Below are 19,680 nucleotides of genomic sequence, written 5' to 3'. Positions count from 1 at the left end.
TATGAATTCGTTTAAAAATATCATTATTTTATGTCATTATTTTATATCAGATGACCTTAGGTCATCTGATATTGTAAATGATCTTGTAATGATCTTGAATGATCTCTTGAATGATCTTGTAAACCAGACCCAAATCAAAAAATTATTTCGGTAATTTTTGCTTACCTTCTCGAAAGAAAAAAAAAATATTTTTTAAAAGAGATTGTTCTTTTTTTTAATTAAGATGAAATCTTTTTAAAAAAATTAGTTCCCACAAAATAATAATAATTGTAGAAAAATTGATGTCTTGGGGTACTTTTTTATTCACGTAAACCTTTTTTCGATTTACCGCTACCATTTAACAGTAATTGATTGTTATTACTGTGATATTTCAGTCACCTGATTATTATTTCAAAATTTCCCGTATTATCAAAAAATATTTTTTAAATATGGTCTAAAAATAACGTGGATGGAATTGTTTTTCATTCAGTACATCAATGTTACGTGTTTTAACTCGTCATGTATTTCAAGTATCGTTAAATAAGCCTATATTATTTACAGCTTCAATCTTATCTTAATTGTATGCTTCTTAATTGTATAATTTCATTATGAGAGATAAATTTATACTCAAATGGTTTTTGAGAGTTTTTATACGTTGTATTTCTTGTATATTTGTTTGATGCTATGTGGTGTTTACCCAATTAAAATATTGTACAGAATTAAAGTATATAAAAGAAATTTCTGATGTAGGAAATTCTACATAGGACAAACAGGATGTAAGTTGAAAGGAAGATATAATATATATATATATAATTACACACAAACTTCTCCATAGGATTGACTGAACTGTTATATTCAAAGAAGATAATAATCGAATAATAATAATAATCGAACGTAAAGTAGAGAATTTATATTTAGTAATTAAAGGAATACATTATTAGAAAATTAGTTAGTACGAGATCGTTACAAAAAAAAAAAAAACCAATAATAATAATAACAAACTAAAACAATTGATTTAGCTTAATTCTTATATGTATCTTCCTAATATAAAAAAAATTTGGTTTTATAACTCGTGTGGAAATTGTAGTGAGATGATAAAGTTAAAAAATTAGTTCCTGATGAATGTTGTCCACATGTTATCAAAAACGTTTTAATATGAGTGCAGACGTCTTTGTCATTTTGCCGAAAACTAATAGGAGTTTTTTCCTGTTCGTTATGGACGAGGAATTTATTTAAAATGTAATATTAGGCTTCTTATTGCTGTCATCTATTTATGAATAATTTATATTATGTACTACTGTAGAATTTTATTACTGTAAATAAAATACTGTTAATACTTATTGCTTTTTTTTTATTAAAGATCAGGAAAACCGTTCATTAATAAAAAATAAAAAAAAATAAAAATAAAAAATAATGATGATATTAATAATAAAACTTAGCGTATCTTATTTAATTACTTTCAATTAGTGTATTTATTTATAATCATTTATTAATTATTTTCCTTAATTTTTGTGAACTATTATGAACCTTATTATTGTCGGTATGTTTTCTTTGTTGTTTTCTTGCCTTTATTTTTCATATAATTATCCATATAAGTATTTGATTAAACTGTAATTGAATCGATTAGTTTCGTACAATATCATTTATCAATTATTTATCATTCTTATTCTTCCACTTAGTTCATATTCCCAGTATTTTTAAATTGGATGTAATTTTTATTTTTATAATTACATAAGAGACTTGTTTGTTATTAAAAATTAATTATTTCGATTGATTATGTAAAAAAATTTAATAAATAATATGTAAGGATATTCAATTCGATTTTAAGCTATTGTTAGCAGACTAATTAATTAAAAATAGATATAATATTTTTTTATTTTTAATTAATTTTTATTAAATGTTTGATCAAGTGTAAAAATTAAATATTCTAGTTTTCAATTAATTATTTAAATATTATTTCATTTAAGGTAAATTTTAATTCGCTAATTCGTGTGATATTATGTTAAATCGGAGATGTATTGGGTCGTTCGAGATAGTTGTTGTTATGGAAACGTACACTAATTACCAATAAGGTGAGATGTAGGCGTGTTTTCAATAACCAAACCCTATCAACTGTTCCCTTCTTATGTTACTTTAGTAATTCGTACTCCTTGAATGTCGTAGTTTTTTTACGATTGGTCATTTGTACAACTAACCGTGAGCATAATTTTTAATTTTGATTTCTCCGTGTACATTTAAAAAAATAAAAATCAGTTCACTAGTTCACTTTTTTTCAAGATATTTAAGTATAAAAATATATTATCGTTTTTTAAACAGCATTGAAATTAAGTCGGTATATCATCAGGAATGTCCCGAAAGTGTTCGCCAAACTTAAAGGTCTTATTAAGGTCATTAAAGTTTATGACGACTAATCCCTTATCTTGTTTCATTTTCGCTTTACCCACCAAATCAAATATTTGATATTTTTCAATAAATCTTTATATCTTAAGAACAGATTGAGATATTTTAACGAAATTTAGCATACATCTACCCAGCTACATATTCTACAAAATAAATAACTTTGAAAAAATTTTTTACTTTTAATTTCAAAATGGCAGCCATTTAAATGTTTTACTCATTAGTATTTTCTTAAGTATTAGTTTTATTTAATTATATTTTATTAAGTCTTTTATTATAAAAAATATCACTTCATTTGTTTCAAACCGATTGATAAACGGTTAAGATGTGGCTAAGATAGTTAAATTTGATCTTAAATATAATGCCATCTAACAATTCTGTGTTGGTTTTCACTTCCTCCACTTATTGTAAATAGTTGTTTAAAGATTGGCTGGTGATTAAATTATAAATTTTTTAGTAAAAAAATACAAAAATGAAAAAATTTAATCTTTTTATTCTTATATTCTTTTTCATTTATTGTTTTTCCTTTTTAAATTACGTCTGTAGAAAAGTAGATGATGATTTCTTTTCAGTTTCTACTCGTAAAAAGACTTTTAATTGATTTCCTTTACTTTTGGTTGGATTAGTTTAATTGTGGGTATAAAGAACGTTTTCACCCACCTGCAACAAGTACAAGTTGAAATTTAAAATTGTATCGTAAGATAAAGAATTTTTATGGGATTTATAGTGCGATTTATTAATCTGTTAAAATATTTCATTATTATGTCTATATTAATAATAAAGATTGTTATAAATTCATCTAAAATTTGATTGATATTAGCAAAAGAAATATTTCGTAAAAATGTTGTATTATGAGCTAACATTTTTCAAATATTACCTTGAAAACAGTTAGCTTTAACCCGTTTTTTAAGTACAGACCATCTAAGTATCACGTTTTTACAGTTTTGGATATTTTCTTTTCCTAAAATATTCTGTTTCTTTGTTGTTTCTTCCTTTCATTTTCTTCCAGGTTTAGATTACTTTTCCTTTTCGGGAAACCTTCTTTCATAAATTAACTTTCCAAATTTGTCTCTATCTTCTATTTAATCTTTTATGAATGTCTGAGATCTTTATCAATTTTTGTGAACCATATAGGTTTTGTTTTTATTTTATCAAAATTGTTGAATATTTGTTCATTCAATTAATTATCTTCAATTCTGGGAATCAGTAGATATTACAAAAAAAAAATTGTAGCCTTCTTTTCTTTATTGGTTTATCTACTTTTTCTAGATTTTCATAGACTTCTACGTCTGTATTGTTGATCTGTAATCTTTGGACCGTATATTTTCCTTAGGATTTTTTTCTAATCTAAATATTTCTTTATCAGAAAAGATTTGTAAACATTCAGTTCCATATTAGCCTTGGGGGTAGAATTACTGTTCTATAATCTCTGATTTTTAAATTTTTACATAGATATTTTTTTTCTAAATGTTATGCATCATGAAAAAGGACTTCTTCCATTTCTTTTACTTTACATTTAATTGCTTCTTTATCTATTCCATTCAGGGTTATAATTTCTCTTAAATACTTAAATTTATTGATTCTTTTGAGAACTTTGTTTTATGAAATTTTAATTTTATTTGTCAAATTTTTAGATCGAGTTAGAGAACCATTCCGTTGTTTTTTTTTTAAACTAGATTTGTAGACTAATCTTATTTGCACATTTTTCTGATTTTTAATATTTTGTTTCTGAATTATGCTCTTATTTAGACAAAAATTTTAAGTTATCTTTATTTGAAATTTAATCGCATTTTACTCGTAAAAGTGCAGTTTCTAATTTTTTTGTACAGATTTATTCAATAGAAAGACATCGTAATTATAAAATTAAAATAACAATAAAAATAACGGGATTTTAAAAACGATAAAAATAGATATAATTCGAAATCCTTTTTCGTTTTTGCTTCTGTTTTCCAAGATTCATCTTAAGTATTTAATTAATCTCATATTCAGACAATCTAAAATTAAACCACTTAGAACCTTAATGAATCTGAGTTCTGCTGATACCTCTCATTTTTAGACTTTAAAAAATTATTTTTATTATTTTAATACCGTATAGTTCCCTTATTTTGATTTTGAGGAATCTAAAATACACCAGTTATCAAAATTTGATTGTTATGAAATGGAATAAATTTTTAAAAAATGTTTAACAAGCAAAACTTTTTTTTTTATAGTTTCCCGATTTTATGTTTTTTTTTTTAATTCATAAATTTTTTTGGGACAAAAGCAGTCAATTCGTTTAATTATAGTTGTTTTTCTCTGAATTCGGGGAATTGACTTTTTTTAGATGAAGTATCCAGTTTCTTTTTTTTGGTAATGAAAACTTAAATTTTCAATCTATTCTACTTTTTACCTTTCTTTTTTCACTTTCGTGTAATTGTTTATCCAGGTATTTTCCGTTTATTTATCTTAATCTTGATTTATTTATATCTTTATTATTTTTCATTCTTCTTACTATGTTTTTTCATTATCAATTTAAACAATAGTATATATTTATTATTATTACGGAAGTGTTGGTTCAATATTCTTTTCTGCTTAAATGCCTTCTGTTATTCATCATTGGTATTAATATCTTAATAGCTTTCTCTTCATAAATATAAAATAATATAGGTAGCAAGATAAAACCTTTGCGTAACTCTTTTGCAAATGTACATTCAATTTTTCTTTTCTCTATTTTTAATCCTTATTAACACTTTTTATCGAAATTTTTATCATATTTTTGTCCTCAGAATTTAAATTTATCTCTTACATACGCCTATTATTTAATAATTTATTTTTTTTTTAGCAATATTAAAAGCTGTATTTTTGTACAATTATCAATTTTGCCCGTTGATTAAATTTCGTATTGCTTAATGAATAAAAGCTTATCGCTTACAGCTTCTGTGCCGCTTAAAGCTTTATTTCTTATATTTTTATTTTTAAAGAAGTTGTAGAAGAAGAAATTTTTTAACATTTAAAAATTTTCTAATATTATTTAATAAAATTTGTATAATTGTTTAGTTTATTTTAAAAATATTGTAATATAATATTTATTTAATTTGGCTATAATATTTTTTTCTTGTAGGGGCGTATTTGTTCGTATAAAAGATAAGAACCTTCACGTTGAATGTTTCAAATGTGCTACGTGCGGCACCTCATTGAAGAATGTTGGTTATTATAATATCAATAATAAGCTTTATTGTGATGTACATGCTAAACTGGTAGCACGCCATGTTCCTCCACAACCTAATTTAGAACCAATCACTATTCCTCCGTGAGTATATTTTTTTTTTTTAAATTAAGTTATCATTAAATAATAATACGATTACTTTAATACTTATTGGTGGTAGAATTTATTCAAAAAAAATTCACGGTATTTAAAAAAAAGAAAAGATATTTAACTGCATTCTCTTTCAACCTTATGTAATCATAAGATCTTAAAGGTTTAGCAAAATAGTCCAACAAGATGAGATATATTACGTGATTATAATATCTGGTTGCCTTTTCAGATAAATTTATGGTATACCTGAGAATAGAAAAAAGCTATTGGTTCTGTAAGCGTTAAAGTTTTCTAATTTCGTTTAAAAAAATTTAATAATATGTTCAGCCGTACATACTGGAGTAAATAAATCGCGGGAAAACTTTTGACTATTCAATATGGAATGTATAAAATGAAAACAATTATGTTTTTTTTAAATATATTTATATAAATTTAATAATTTAATGGAAATTGTAGGTGTAGTCATCAACAGCAAAAAGTTAAAGATTAGAAATAATTTTTCAATAATTATTATTATTATTCATACACCATTAGAGAGTTACATATAAAATTATTCTAATCCGCAAGAGATGAGAACCTTATTACATAGAATGTATCACGAAGTTCTGCGAGGACTTTCACAGCCTATTCTAGTCGTAAAAATAATGGAAAAAGTTCGTATAAACATATGTCCTAAAACTATTCGTTTGCGAGTTACGGCTAGTGAAATATTTCGTTCGGATTTCAGCTACCCAGGTGAAATGAGGTCGTACTGAAATTTTTAGGACGTTAATTAGGGGGCGGAATTAGTGATTTATTACGATTTTTGACCTGAAAACCCTATAAAATAGGTCCCAAAACTGTATCTGAAGTAGTTTTGAGAAATCTGTGGTGAAAATCAATAAGTTGGGATAAAACCCCTGTTTTTTATGTTTGACATACAATAACTTTGTTAAATTGGTGAATAAGAAAAACTTGTAGGTAATTTAACTCTGGACAAAGTGGTTTTAAGATAAGTTGAATAAAACAAAGAAAAGTAAGAAAAATTTGAATTTTATTTAGAAACAGTACATTACTACATTTGTCAAAAAAGTACTTATTTAATGTTAACAGATACCTTAATTATTTTTTGGTGATGTGAAAAATATATAAAAACAAAATTTACTGTAAAAAATTAAAAAAAAAGAAAATTATACAACATTTGTAAAATAAAAATTAGTTAGATTTTTTTTTGTGTCAGAAATACAATTAATTATTTTAAAAAAATTATTATTTCAGAGTTGGTAATAAAATAACAGCTGTTTTATTCAATTTATACCATTTTGTTCAGAATTAAATTCTGTGCAAGTTTTCCTTTAAAAGTTTTAGTGTTTATTATCCATTTAACAAAGTTGTTGTACGTCAAATTCAAAAAACAGGTTTTTACCCCAATTTATTGGTTTTCACCTCAGATTTTCAAAACTTACTGCAGATACGATTCGGGGACCTGTTTTATTCGATTTTTCAGGTCAAAAACCATAAGAAATCACTAATTTTGTACCTTAATTAACATCCAAAAAATTTCAGTACGCCCTAATTTCACCAGGGTAGCTGAAATCCTAGCGAAATGTTTCACTAATTGTAACTAACAAACGAAGCGTTTTAGGACATATGTTTATATAAACTTTTTCCATTATTTTTACAAGTAGTATGGGTTATGAACTTCGTGATATACTGTATATTGAGATTAGGAATAAATTAACGAATTATCGACTGATGTGAAGCACATTAGAGACAAACATTTTTTACGTTTTAATGTGAAGCCATAAACTGATGATTTACTGGATAAGAAAACATTTTACAGATTTTATAAGCATTATTTAAGCGACTAGAGTTTGACCGGGATTTTCTCCTTCTAACTTTAATGTAAAGTTAAAAAGAGTTATGATGACAGTATATTAGGTTAGAACGTTTGGTTTGAGTAACAATAATGGTAGCGGAGTTATTGACTAGTACAAACATAAACAGGTCTTCGAATAATCCTTGTCGTTTTCAACTAAATTTGATTAATTTGGAATATAGCTTATTGTGGATTTGAATTGGCCACAGTGTATATTATTATTTATAATATAAAATTTTTGGATGATATATGCAAAATAAAGGACCGAATTTGATCATTTTATACAGAGGTATTTGTAAAAAGTTTATTATTGTTTTCTTTAAGGAAATTAGAATGCTGCAGAAGTTAAGCAAAGTTCAGTTTATATTCAACAAGTAGAATAAATTTAGAATTTGATGGATGTAATAAAGTTTACATATCTAATAAAATCTGTGTTATGTAAAGGATTCAAGGGTTTCGATTTTTTACATAACAAAAACAATAAATAATTATGAAAAGGAAGTATTAAAAAGTTAGTGATAAAAAATAAAGGGAAATAATAAACATAGAAACCCCAAGGATATTAAAGGTATGTTTAAAAAGAAATAAGAAGTGTAAATCGTAGGAGGAATTTAATGTTAGGAACAAAAAAAAAGAAGAAAGAGTAATTACAGTAATAAACACGTGGAAAGTATTCCTTAAAGTGAAGTATAGAATAAAAAAATATATATGATGTATCTTATAAAATAGTTTCAAGGATTATATATTTTTTTAATAGTAGTAAAAGAACGGGTCTGAAATGTAAAATAAAGAATTAAAAAGTACCAGATCACAAAATAATATTCTACAAATAGTTTTCATTTTATGTTGAATAAAATCATTTTTAAAGTACTGATGAAATGTAAAAAAAAAAATAATCGCCTATATAATTTTAATATTTAAAAATTAAAACCTCAATCTATAAATTTCAAAGAAATAATTGTGTTGTATTTATTGGGTGAATGTATAATCAAGTAATTAAAAGGAAAATAACAGAAGAGGATGAAGTGAAATAAGAACAAAGCAGATTCAGAATAGGAAGATCATATATGGATAATTTATTTTGCCATTCTAGATTTTGTTTAAGCGTTGTAATTTAATTGTAATATATATATATAGATTGACGCTAAAAGAGATGTCCAATATTTTTTATTCGTAATTGGTTTATTGGCATTTTTCCCGATAACGCCTTTTGGCTCATCTATTGGCATAGAACGCAAATCCCGTTCCCAACAGCGCTCCTAATTAATGCATAAAAATTAGTTAAGGTCTATAAAATAAAACTTAAATTGTAGTCTGTCAAACAAATTTATCCTTCTCGGTTAATTTATGTTGTTCATGCTCAAGTCAAAAAAACGTTTAATGTTTTAAATATTTGGCAAAAGAATTTTCTCCTTCTTAAGACGATTTATTAAGCGAATCCAAACAAAGTAAAAATATTGCATTGTCCGACAACGGTAATGAAAACACACAAAGTCTAATATCTCTTTTAATACAGAATGTATAATAAATAATATCCGCATTTTAAAACTATTTAATACCTCTTAACTTACTTTTACAGTAAAGAATCACAAATAAAGTGAAAGATTAACTCTTCAGGCATTTCCCTACAAGTGTTCAATGTGAGCACTTTTCGTAATGAGACGCGTACTCAATCGATAGATTTCGTCCTATCGTTTAAGCTTCATGTAATGGAATTTACAGGTACTTCAGTACTGTGCTTCAAATCGAGTAGTTCAGTAGGTAGTGGAGGCACATGCAAGGCCGAGATCCTTAATAAAATCCCGAAGAAAAAATGCTGTGAACTTGGAGATCACCGGAAATGTCATCGAGTCCATGCCGACCAATCCAGGGGATGGGGAAAATGTCATTCAGCCGATCCCGTACAGAGTAATATTATTATCTGGTTCATTTTGCAATTAAAAAAAAAGCCTTGTACACGGAATATCTAAATAAGAAACTCCTATTACGCTTACTCTGGCAAAAAAAACGGCCCGTATACTTACCGTCGGGATATTGCACAGAAAACATTTAATTTTGGCAAGTTCTTTTCGCATTGTAAGAGTTTATGTGGATTTTCTGACTCCTAAATATAAATGTGTGTTTTCCACTAAGGTTGACTCGTCACTGAACAACACAGTAAGGAAGTTGTCAATCTTCACACTGCAACATTTTGATCGTGAAATTAGCATGGGTGTCGTAGTCGGTAGGCTGTAAAAAACTATACCCGGTTTGAAAGTATTTGTAAACGTTTCCTTCAGAGAATATCATCATGGGAATTGCTAGGTCTGGGGTGGGTTTTTAACAGTTTTTTTTTTGGACTACGCAGGAAAGACTCCCTGACACGTTCAACATTTTCTTCAGACACCCTCGGACGTCTTGTACTCTTCCCTTTTTACAGATATCGACATCGTTTCAAACCAGAGGTCCCGGGTTCTAATCCCGGTCAGATCTAACATTTTCACATGTTTCAAGTCCTGAAAGGTAAACTCATATAGTCCTGAAAGCAGGTAGTCCAGTTTCTTTGTTTAGTTAAGTCCTTTGAGTCTTACTTAAGACTAGGTAAGATGTGTTTTGTTTTGAGTTCATTAAATAGTAGTACACAGATGGGATTGTCACTCGTGGCATTTGCATCGCTGGCATCCTGGCCGAGGCGGACTGAAATATGTCAAAAGTCGAGATTTCGAAGATGACCTCAGGTAAAGCCCATGAGGGCTAGGAATGGAGGTGGTGGTGGTGGAGGGTGTCATCCCCTACGGGGTCAGGGAAAAAAGCCCTCAAATATTAAAATCCATCGCTTCGCATCATAACACAGTTCGCCTCTTTATAAGGTTACTACCCCTACTGTTCTGCAACAGATTCCTGCTAGTTGGTTCACGTGTTCATTTAGTTTAGATAGGTATTTTCCATTATACGAGTACGTTGGAATTCCTCATAATGTACGGTATCCTTAGATATTGGTGAATCTCAACGTTTTTTTACAAACCAAAAATAGCACAAGTGCTTCTGTTAATAGATCCTGAGCACTTTCTTTTGGAACCTTTGGGTGATCTCTACATTTCTGTTACACGATGTTCCCCATAGCTGTATGCCGCAGTTCCAGAACGATTTTATGACTGAATACCGTATGTAGTAGTAATTTATTTGATAGAGATAGAGGAGATCTCCTGCCTACCAACCAGAACATTTGATTAAACTTATCATAAACTTAACTTAGAATTGCTTTCTCTTTTATTTTCTGTGATTTCTTTACGTTAAACGACGAATCTATGTATCAGGTATAGTACATCCCAACCCGCGTAAGGGTAGACGCCCACCTTGTGACGATTCCGGCCGCCCCCCCTGTTCCTTGCCCTGATGGGCTTTAACGTGAGTCGTCTTATAGACCATCAACTGATTACACCTCACAGTAGTAAGCCAGGCCTCGGTTAGGATGCTACCGGTGTAAATGCCTCGGTAGACATTTACATCGGTGATTTTTTAACTCAGCTTTTGCCTTCGCAGCTGGCCTTACACGGAAATCTTGAATGTCTTATATCGCTGCCCTCTAAACTAACTAACCGAGTTCGCGGAAGCACGAATCCCGCGCCTAGTTCTACATTTCACAGAGACAATTTGTAAATGTAGCTTGGATCGAGGCAGTAGAAAAAACAACATACCATCAGCAATGTTCCTCGCAACAACGGAGTTACTCTTTGCTCCCTTAGTGAACTCATATTAGTTCATATCCCAGACTTAGGTCAAGTTACGGACTCCAGTCTAGTTCACTAGGGAGAGGCGGACAGATCTCCTACTCCCACTTAACTCCATAGCAGGGTCCCGCTTGACATTTACTTTCTTCAACCATTGTCGAGATGCCGCTACACCTCACGGCTGCATGAGATCCATGCCCTCGGCAGTGCAGTCGACTTGGTATAGTACATATCAACCCCGTAGGGGAAGACACTCGCCTAGTGACGATCCGGTCGCCACACCACCACCACCCCCCGTTCCTAGCCCCGCTGGGCTTTAACGGGAGTCGTATATCCCCCTCTAACTTTTTACATCTCCTAGTAATAACCCTGGCCTCGTTGGGATTCCACCGATGTAAATGCCTCGGTAGTCATTTATATCGGTGATTTAATAACTCAGCATATTGTCTTCGCTGTAGGCTTCGTCCGGACATCTTGAATGTACTACATCGTATCTCTCTCAACTAGCTAACCGAGCTCGCGGAATGACAGCCGGATTTATACCTGCATTTTTATAGCCATTCGTCGACAAGATACATTGAAGACTTTGGTTTACTCCAGGTCAAAGTCACCCACCGGGTTGGTCTAGTGGTGAACGCGTCTTCCCAAATCAGCTGATTTGGAAGTCGAGAGTTCCAGCGTTCAAGTCCTAGTAAAGCCAGTTATTTTTACACGGACTTGAATACTAGATCGTGGATACCGGTATTCTTTGGTGGTTGGGTTTCAATTAACCACACATCTCAGAAATGGTCGAACTGAGAATGTACAAGACTACACTTCATTTACACTCATACATATCATCCTCATTCATCCTCTGAAGTATTATCTAAACGCTAGTTACCGGAGGCTAAACAGGAAAAGAAAGAAGGTCAAAGTTGCATCATTGTTAAACACCAAAAGTATTGAACTGTATCGGATTTCTAAATCAGTACATCGATAAAGCTAGGCAACTCACGATTACATACTTAACTAGTGAAAAGCGTCTTTCGTTTATTTTTTTATCGTGTACAAAAATTTTAGTGTATTATTTGGGTCAGATAATTTATAGGAGCGTGAATACAGTTATATCGAAAATATATAGTTTTGCAGGTGGATATTACTAAATATTACAAGCGTATAATGTGATTAAAATAATGAAAAAAACGTTTATATAAACACGCGTTGGAAACGCTTGTTTTTTCATGTTAAGGTTAGCGAACAATTCGTCTTGATTTCTACTTCCGATACTAAAATGATGTACTCTGAAATTCTTGAAACACAAATTATGAGATAAAATTGGTAATTTTATTTGTTTCTTGATTAAAGATATTAAAATATAAGGGTTCTTTGTATGTAACTTAGTCAAAAAAAATGTTAAGATAAAAAAATTGAATTAAAAAAGTGTATTTTTCGACTCAATTCTTTTTAATTTTAAAAGTTTCTTGGAAACGTTTGTCATTGCTTTAATCAGAATAATGTTTTTCATAAACCTTGCAAAACATTTTATAAATATTTACGTATTAAAATATATGTTACTGAAAATGTTGTAATTAATTATTAAACTGAAATAATGGAAAATATTAAAAACCTATTCGATTGAATTATCGTATTTTCATACATGTATGGTTAACAGTTAAATTTTTACGTTCAGTAATAATTATTTACATTAATTGTAACAAAGAGAAATTAAACTACTTTATGAACGGTTGTTAAAATTATGGTGAATATTCCATTTACGCTATCAGTTTAAAATTATTATTGCAGTTATTATAATAGATTCACGTATAATGAGAATACAAATTTACCTGTTTATTATCCTTTGACTGTGGCGATGTAATAATTTATTGGGTATTTTGGTAGATCGTTTACATTTATAAATAGATTATTACCCTTGTTAAAATTCTTTTACAATAAATTTATTTATTTTTATTTCTTTAAAACTACGAGTTAATAGAACTCGTATGATACGTAAATTATATTTATATATACATATTTGGTTAATATATATTTTTTGTCAAAATTATATCTGTATCGAATGCGATAAACCTATGTTATCGACTGAACGAGCGAAGTCCTAATTTAGCTCGACCTTTTGTGCATCTCGTCGGTTTGTTTGTGATGCAACTGCATCATTTTTCGATGTTTATAAAATTTTGTAGCAATTTTATATATAAATATATAAACAGGATGGCGCGCACAAATTTATCTAACATTTGTTTTTTTTTTAAATATTGAACATATCGTAATACAGAAGTAAAATACAACATGTTTACTATGTCCCTGGAGATCATGTTCTGCTTATCACATGTTCCATATGACCACCATCACATCTAGAAACTTCTTCAACATGAACTCCTATGTTGTTAATAACACAACACATATCCTCTGTTATCTCGTTACACGACTCAATGATCAGCACTCACAGTTCCATCACCGTGCGAGGATATTTAGGGAAAAGTTTTTCATTTAGAAATCCCCAAAGAAAATAATCACACGGATTCTAATCAGAACTGTTCGGGGGCCACATCTATCCACTCGCAAAACGATTAGGAAATCGATTTGAAATGACATTTACGTTAAACGTTTCACGCAGAAAGTGTGAAATAATATTAGCTGTGTGCGGTCTGGCTCCTTCCCTCATTAACCACTAGTTTTCTAATTAAAACTCTTTTGCAAGAACAAAATTATTACGCATCACAATTAGATAACGTTCACTGTTCACTGTCTGTTCAAAAAAGAGTAGCCCTATTACCTCGTGATTTGAGATAGCGGCCCGTACCGTAATTCCTGGAGCGTGATGTACCTTTTCATGAAGCACGTGTGGATTCTCGGAAGCCCAAAAACACACATTTTGTTTATTAACAACCCCGTCTAGGTGAAAATGTGCCTCAAATGAAAACCGAATACTGTTCAACATTAAGTTTTGATTCATAGCCCGTTCAGCACATACCATTCTTTGATATTTCTTGTCAACCGTTAATTTAGTCAACACTGTTATTTTGTAGTGATACAATTGCAAATCGGTTTTTAAAATTTCTTACACAGATCGCCTAGAAATCCCAAGTTGTGCTGCTGCTTTTCTTATTGATTTTCCCAGGCTCCTCAGCAACTGCTCTCGCAGCTTCGACATTCTTAGGAGAACAACATCGGGAGGCCGTTCGCGCAAGTTCATCACTTTACAAGTCCGTCGACTTGTAAAAATAAAAATTTAAAGAACAGATTTTAAAGTACTATTTTGCGATGTTTTTTTAAAATCGGTTCGTAAGTGCATCCTTTAAAATTCTCGGTTTCGCACTGATTATTAAATATAAGCTAATTCTGGGAAACTTTAGTTGCATCGGATTAATTATATGTAACAAAAAAATATTCAAATCTTTATTTTCATAACCGACTATTTTAATTATCGGAAAAAAATTTATTTTATTTATTTTAATAATTATTAAATGCGGCGTATTTATTTTATGTGCCTATATTTATGTATACCATATTTGTAGCATATTTTCTAGTATTTTTCTTCAAAAGCTGAAGAGTATTATTATCATTTTTTTCGGTTCATTATCATTATCAGCATCTTGTCTTCTGTCTGATAAAAAGTCCTTATACCTCTGGAGGACAGCGGTGATCCCGCACCGCTGCCTCCATCCACTTCTGCCCTAATTTTTCCCCTTCCCGATTATCTGACGTAATATTAAGTTCATGTATGTATATATTCCACAAAAACTGGAAGTCCACTCGAAAGGGAATTACATCTATGACATAAGATCTTGAGTTTGGATAGTTTTATTTTGTTTTCTGTCGAAATATTACGACGGTCATGCTTAGATCGTTCGGGTTTTTTTTTCACTGTTCGTATTTAAAAGAATTGGTTTTCTTACATAAATTACGTTATTCAATTGATAATAATTAGAAACTTTTACATCCCATTATAAAATTCACATTTGTCAGATCTGAAGATATTGAGATCGGCATCCGCCATTCACACTGATCGAAACCGTAGATTATGCTTTTAAATAATCGTTGAATTTCAATATTTTTCTTCTAAAATAAAGTTTTTTTACTTAAATTACAATAATCAATCGATAATAGTAAGAAACTTATAACCATAAACTTATAACCATAAAAATGTTATACTCATTAAATAATCGTTAAATCTCAATATTTTTTTTCTAAAATAATTAGATTTTACTTAATTTAATCAAACTATAATAATTAAAAACTATTATATTACGGTTTTACAATTCATATTTTTTAAGTCTGAAGAAGTCGACATCAGCATCCAAGATCCACATTGGTCGAAAACATAAAAATGTTATATTTTGTTAAACAATCATTAAATTTGAACACTCTTCTAGTAAAATAACTGGTTTTTACTTAAATTACGTTCAGTCGATAATAATTAAAAACGTTTTCATTACATTTTAAAATTCACATTTATTAGGATGAAGACGTCGAGATCGACAACCGAGATCTATATCGATGAAACCATAAAGATGTTAAATTTTAAAATTTAAAGATTATTTTTACATTGGTCGATGTAGATCTCGGTTGCCGATCTCGATATCTTCAGCCTATTAAATGTGAATTTTAAATTGTAATGTAAACGTTTTTTAATTATTATCGATTGAACTTAATTGAAGTAAAAACAAATTATTTTAGTAGAAGAGTGTTCAAATTTAATGATTGTTTAACAAAATATAACATTTTTATTTTTTCGCACAATGTGGATCTTTAATGCTGATGTCGACTTCTTCAGACTTAATAAATGTAAATTTTCAAATTTTATGTGAAAGTTTCTTATTATTATCGATTGATTAATTTAAGTAAAAACACTTTATTTCAGAAGAAAAATATTACAATTTAACGATTATCTATCTTCTATTTTAACGATTATCTTCTAAAATAACGTAAAAAAATTACGGAAATAAATTAATAATAATTACAAACTTTTTCATCAAATTATAAAATTCACATTTATTAGGTCAAAATAAGTAGGAATTGGGAACCGAGATTCACATTGAACGAAACCACAAAACCATAAAGATGTTATATTTTTTAAATAAACTTTGAATTTCAACAATTTTCATCTAAAATATTTTTTTACATAAATTAATTTAAGCTCATCCGAGATCCACATTGAGCGAAACCATAAAACGTTATATTTTTTTAAATAATCATTAAATTTGGGAATTTTTCTAATGAAATAATTTGTTTTTATAGAATCCTCTTCCTCAAGCTTCTCTAAATTCCACCGATTCATCTGACAACTTTTCTTCAGGTTTTTAAACCCCAATCTACATTTCATTATCACCAAATTATGGTCGCTATCAATGTCTGCTCCAGGGTAAGTCTTTACATGGAACTAGCAGTTAATGATGTTAAAGAACAATTTAGATTCGGAGTAACAGTACAAGGTGAAAAGATAAAGATGCTACGATTTGCTGATGATATAGTAATTCTAGCCGAGAGTAAAAAGGATTTATAAGAAACAATGAACGGCATAGATGAAGTCCTACGCATGAAAACAAACAAGAACAAAACAAAAGTAATGAAATGTAGTAGAAATAACAAAGATGGACCACTGAATGTGAAAATAGGGGGTGAAGAGGTAGAAGAGGAGGTAGAAGAATTTTGTTATTTGGGAAGTAAAATTACTAAAGATGGACGAAGCAGGAGCGATATAAAATGCCGAATAGCACAAGCTAAACGAGCCTTCAGTAAGAAATATAATTTGTTTACATCAAAAATTAATTTAAATATTAGGAAAAGATTTTTGAAAGTGTATGTTTGGAGTGTCGCTTTATATGGAAGTGAAACTTGGACAATCGGAGTATCTGAGAAGAAAAGATTAGAAGCTTTTGAAATGTGGTGCTACAGGAGAATGTTAAAAATCAGATGGGTGGATAAAGTGACAAATGAAGAGGTATTGCGGCAAATAGATGAAGAAAGAAGCATTTGGAAAAATATAGTTAAAAGAAGAGACAGACTTATAGGCCATATACTAAGGCATCCTGGAATAGTCGCTTTAATATTGGAAGGACAGGTAGAAGGGAAAAATTGTGTAGGCAGGCCACGTTTGGAGTATGTAAAACAAATTGTTGGGGATGTAGGATGTAGAGGGTATACTGAAATGAAACGACTAGCACTAGATAGGGAATCTTGGAGAGCTGCATCAAACCAGTCAAATGTCTGAAGACAAAAAAAAAAAATTTGTTTTTATTAGAATTACCTTAATCCGTAAGAATTAGACAATTTTACATAACTTTTTAAAATTTACATTTATCAGGTCTGAAGAAATCGAGTTCGGCATCCGAGATACACATTGAACAAAACCATAAAAATGTAATGCTGATTGTGGGTAGTAAATATGCCTTTTCGAGGGGTGATGTGATTCCGGAAGGACGTGTAATTGTCTCAAGCCGGTAACTAGGACGTATCTTGTTGTCATAGCAAAGCTTATTACAACTACTCAGTATCACATTTATTGAATGATATTTTTGCACTGCATCTATCGCTACCTGTGGTACGTCACATTCCTTTGTGAAGGTCACTTAAACTTCCACTACTATATGTTTTTGTTGACATTTTTCTATTAAGAAATGTCAATCGATAGAATCGATGTCTTAATAAATTAAACATTATTAGCAACACAATTTTGTTCGCGTACTGGAAGGTTATATGTATTGTCTTTGTTATTACATTTTTTGAGAACTTATTTAAAAGTTATGTTGGTTTTTCATAAGTCCTTCTATTATAAATTGTTATTTTTCAGTAATTATATCGTTTAATATCCTAAATTTTGTTTATAAAAAATAGTTCACATAAGTGGCATCTTATAAAAAAAAATATTTCCGAATTATTATCCTACACTTCTAATACATGAAAACTTTTCATATCAAATACAAATTCAGGAAATGATATCATAGTGGTAAGGAATGTAGACCATTTTATTTGGTACATATTTACACAATTTTTCGTGTCATTCAACGTGTTCAATAGACCACAGAATTATATACGTCATTCATTCAAACCTAGAAACGATACGGATAATCGGCTTCGCAGTTGATCGAATTTTCAGTTTCAGGTAGTTTAACTACCATTGAACTGATTCACTGGCGTTATATAAATTCAGGTATATTCATTCTTTTTTACCAATTATTTTTTTATTTGTTTACACAAATTTGTTTGTTTGTGAATTTCATTGAAATAATATACTACAATTCATGATCGTCGATTTTAATTATCCCTATTGAAAGTAGGCTTTACTTATTATACAATAAAACAACACTAAATTATTCCTTTTCATTTTTTTTGAATTTGATTTATTCATTGAATTCAAACATAATTGTAGACTAGAATTTATTTATTACGGTACTTTAAATGAAAGTATATATATATATATATATATATTTATGTAGTTATAGATTGTATGAAAATTGGAAGCAAATAAGTCACTGAATTTATGCACAAAAAAGAACGTTTGAATAAACAAAATAATAATTGTATGTCGATGCTTTATTAAAAGATTGGAAAAAAAGAAAACATAACAAATACAAAAGTTCTAATGTCTATGGAAGAATTAATTAAAATGAAACATTTATTTTACAATAAGTTGATGTTAGATTTTGAGAAAAGTTTTGTAAACTGTTTAGTTTGGAATATATTATATATATTTATATTAAAGTAAAACATAGACTCTAAAAAAAATAAAAGATTGAAAAGTTTAGAAGCTTTTAAAATGTGGGCTTGGAGGAGGTTAATTGTGCTGACAACGAAGACGAAATTAGAAGTTTGATCAGAATAATTCAGAATAGAAAACCTAACTGGCTTTAATGTATCATAAGTAAAGCTTTTTGTTTAAAACAGTGCTACAAGGTGTTGAAAGTAACATAAAAAGAATAAAAATTATAGGCTGTCTAAAAGGAAGTAGGAACTAAAAAAATTTAAGTTGGAAGTAGAAAAGAATTCAAAGGTCTTATCTAAGGGCTAATTCTATTTATTTAAAAAAAGGAACAAAATAAGCTCATTATTTTTGTTTTACTTCAATTGGAAATGATAGCGTAGAACGACCTTAGTAAAAACAAAAGTCTAAGATTTGCCGATATTTTCTTTTAGATGAAATTAGCAGAGAATTAGAAAAAATGGTTAGCAGCATGAAGTGATCGTTTCGGAAAAAATGAATTATAAAACGATTTTTGACATTTTTTTTGTTTCTTTTTTAAGTGAGACTTAAGCTAAGGTTTAAATGTGAAACATTTACAACAGCGGCAATAATATTAGAAAAAATATATATTAGAAAATAATAGAATGAATTAAATTCGCATTGTTAATAGTAAAATAATAAAATAAAATATGTAGATAAGATTTCATTTATGCGTCTCGTTTGTGACACCGTACGGTAGACGTGATGTAAACACCGCGTTTTT

The 19,680-nt window shown here is 29.2% G+C and overlaps 1 protein-coding gene across 9 annotated transcripts in view; it reads left to right on the top strand.

Moving 5' to 3' along the window:
• Zasp52 (Z band alternatively spliced PDZ-motif protein 52) overlaps positions 1 to 19,680 on the top strand; it is a 427,403-nt gene that overhangs the window by 317,097 nt on the left and 90,626 nt on the right. For 5 of the 9 annotated variants that reach the window (XM_075377465.1, XM_075377463.1, XM_075377464.1 and 2 more), the window contains exon 7: positions 5,477 to 5,665. The exons of the other annotated variants lie outside the window; for them this stretch is intronic. In XM_075377465.1, coding sequence (XP_075233580.1) covers positions 5,477 to 5,665 — 189 coding nt within the window. The remainder of the gene's footprint in view (positions 1 to 5,476; positions 5,666 to 19,680) is intronic. 9 annotated transcript variants of the gene reach the window in all.

The sequence above is a fragment of the Lycorma delicatula genome, chromosome 10 (genome assembly GCF_047948215.1).
Source record: "Lycorma delicatula isolate Av1 chromosome 10, ASM4794821v1, whole genome shotgun sequence".
Taxonomy (NCBI): Eukaryota; Metazoa; Arthropoda; class Insecta; order Hemiptera; family Fulgoridae; genus Lycorma; species Lycorma delicatula.
Note: the sequence above shows the minus strand (reverse complement) of the source record. Positions and strands in the feature narration are given on the sequence as shown.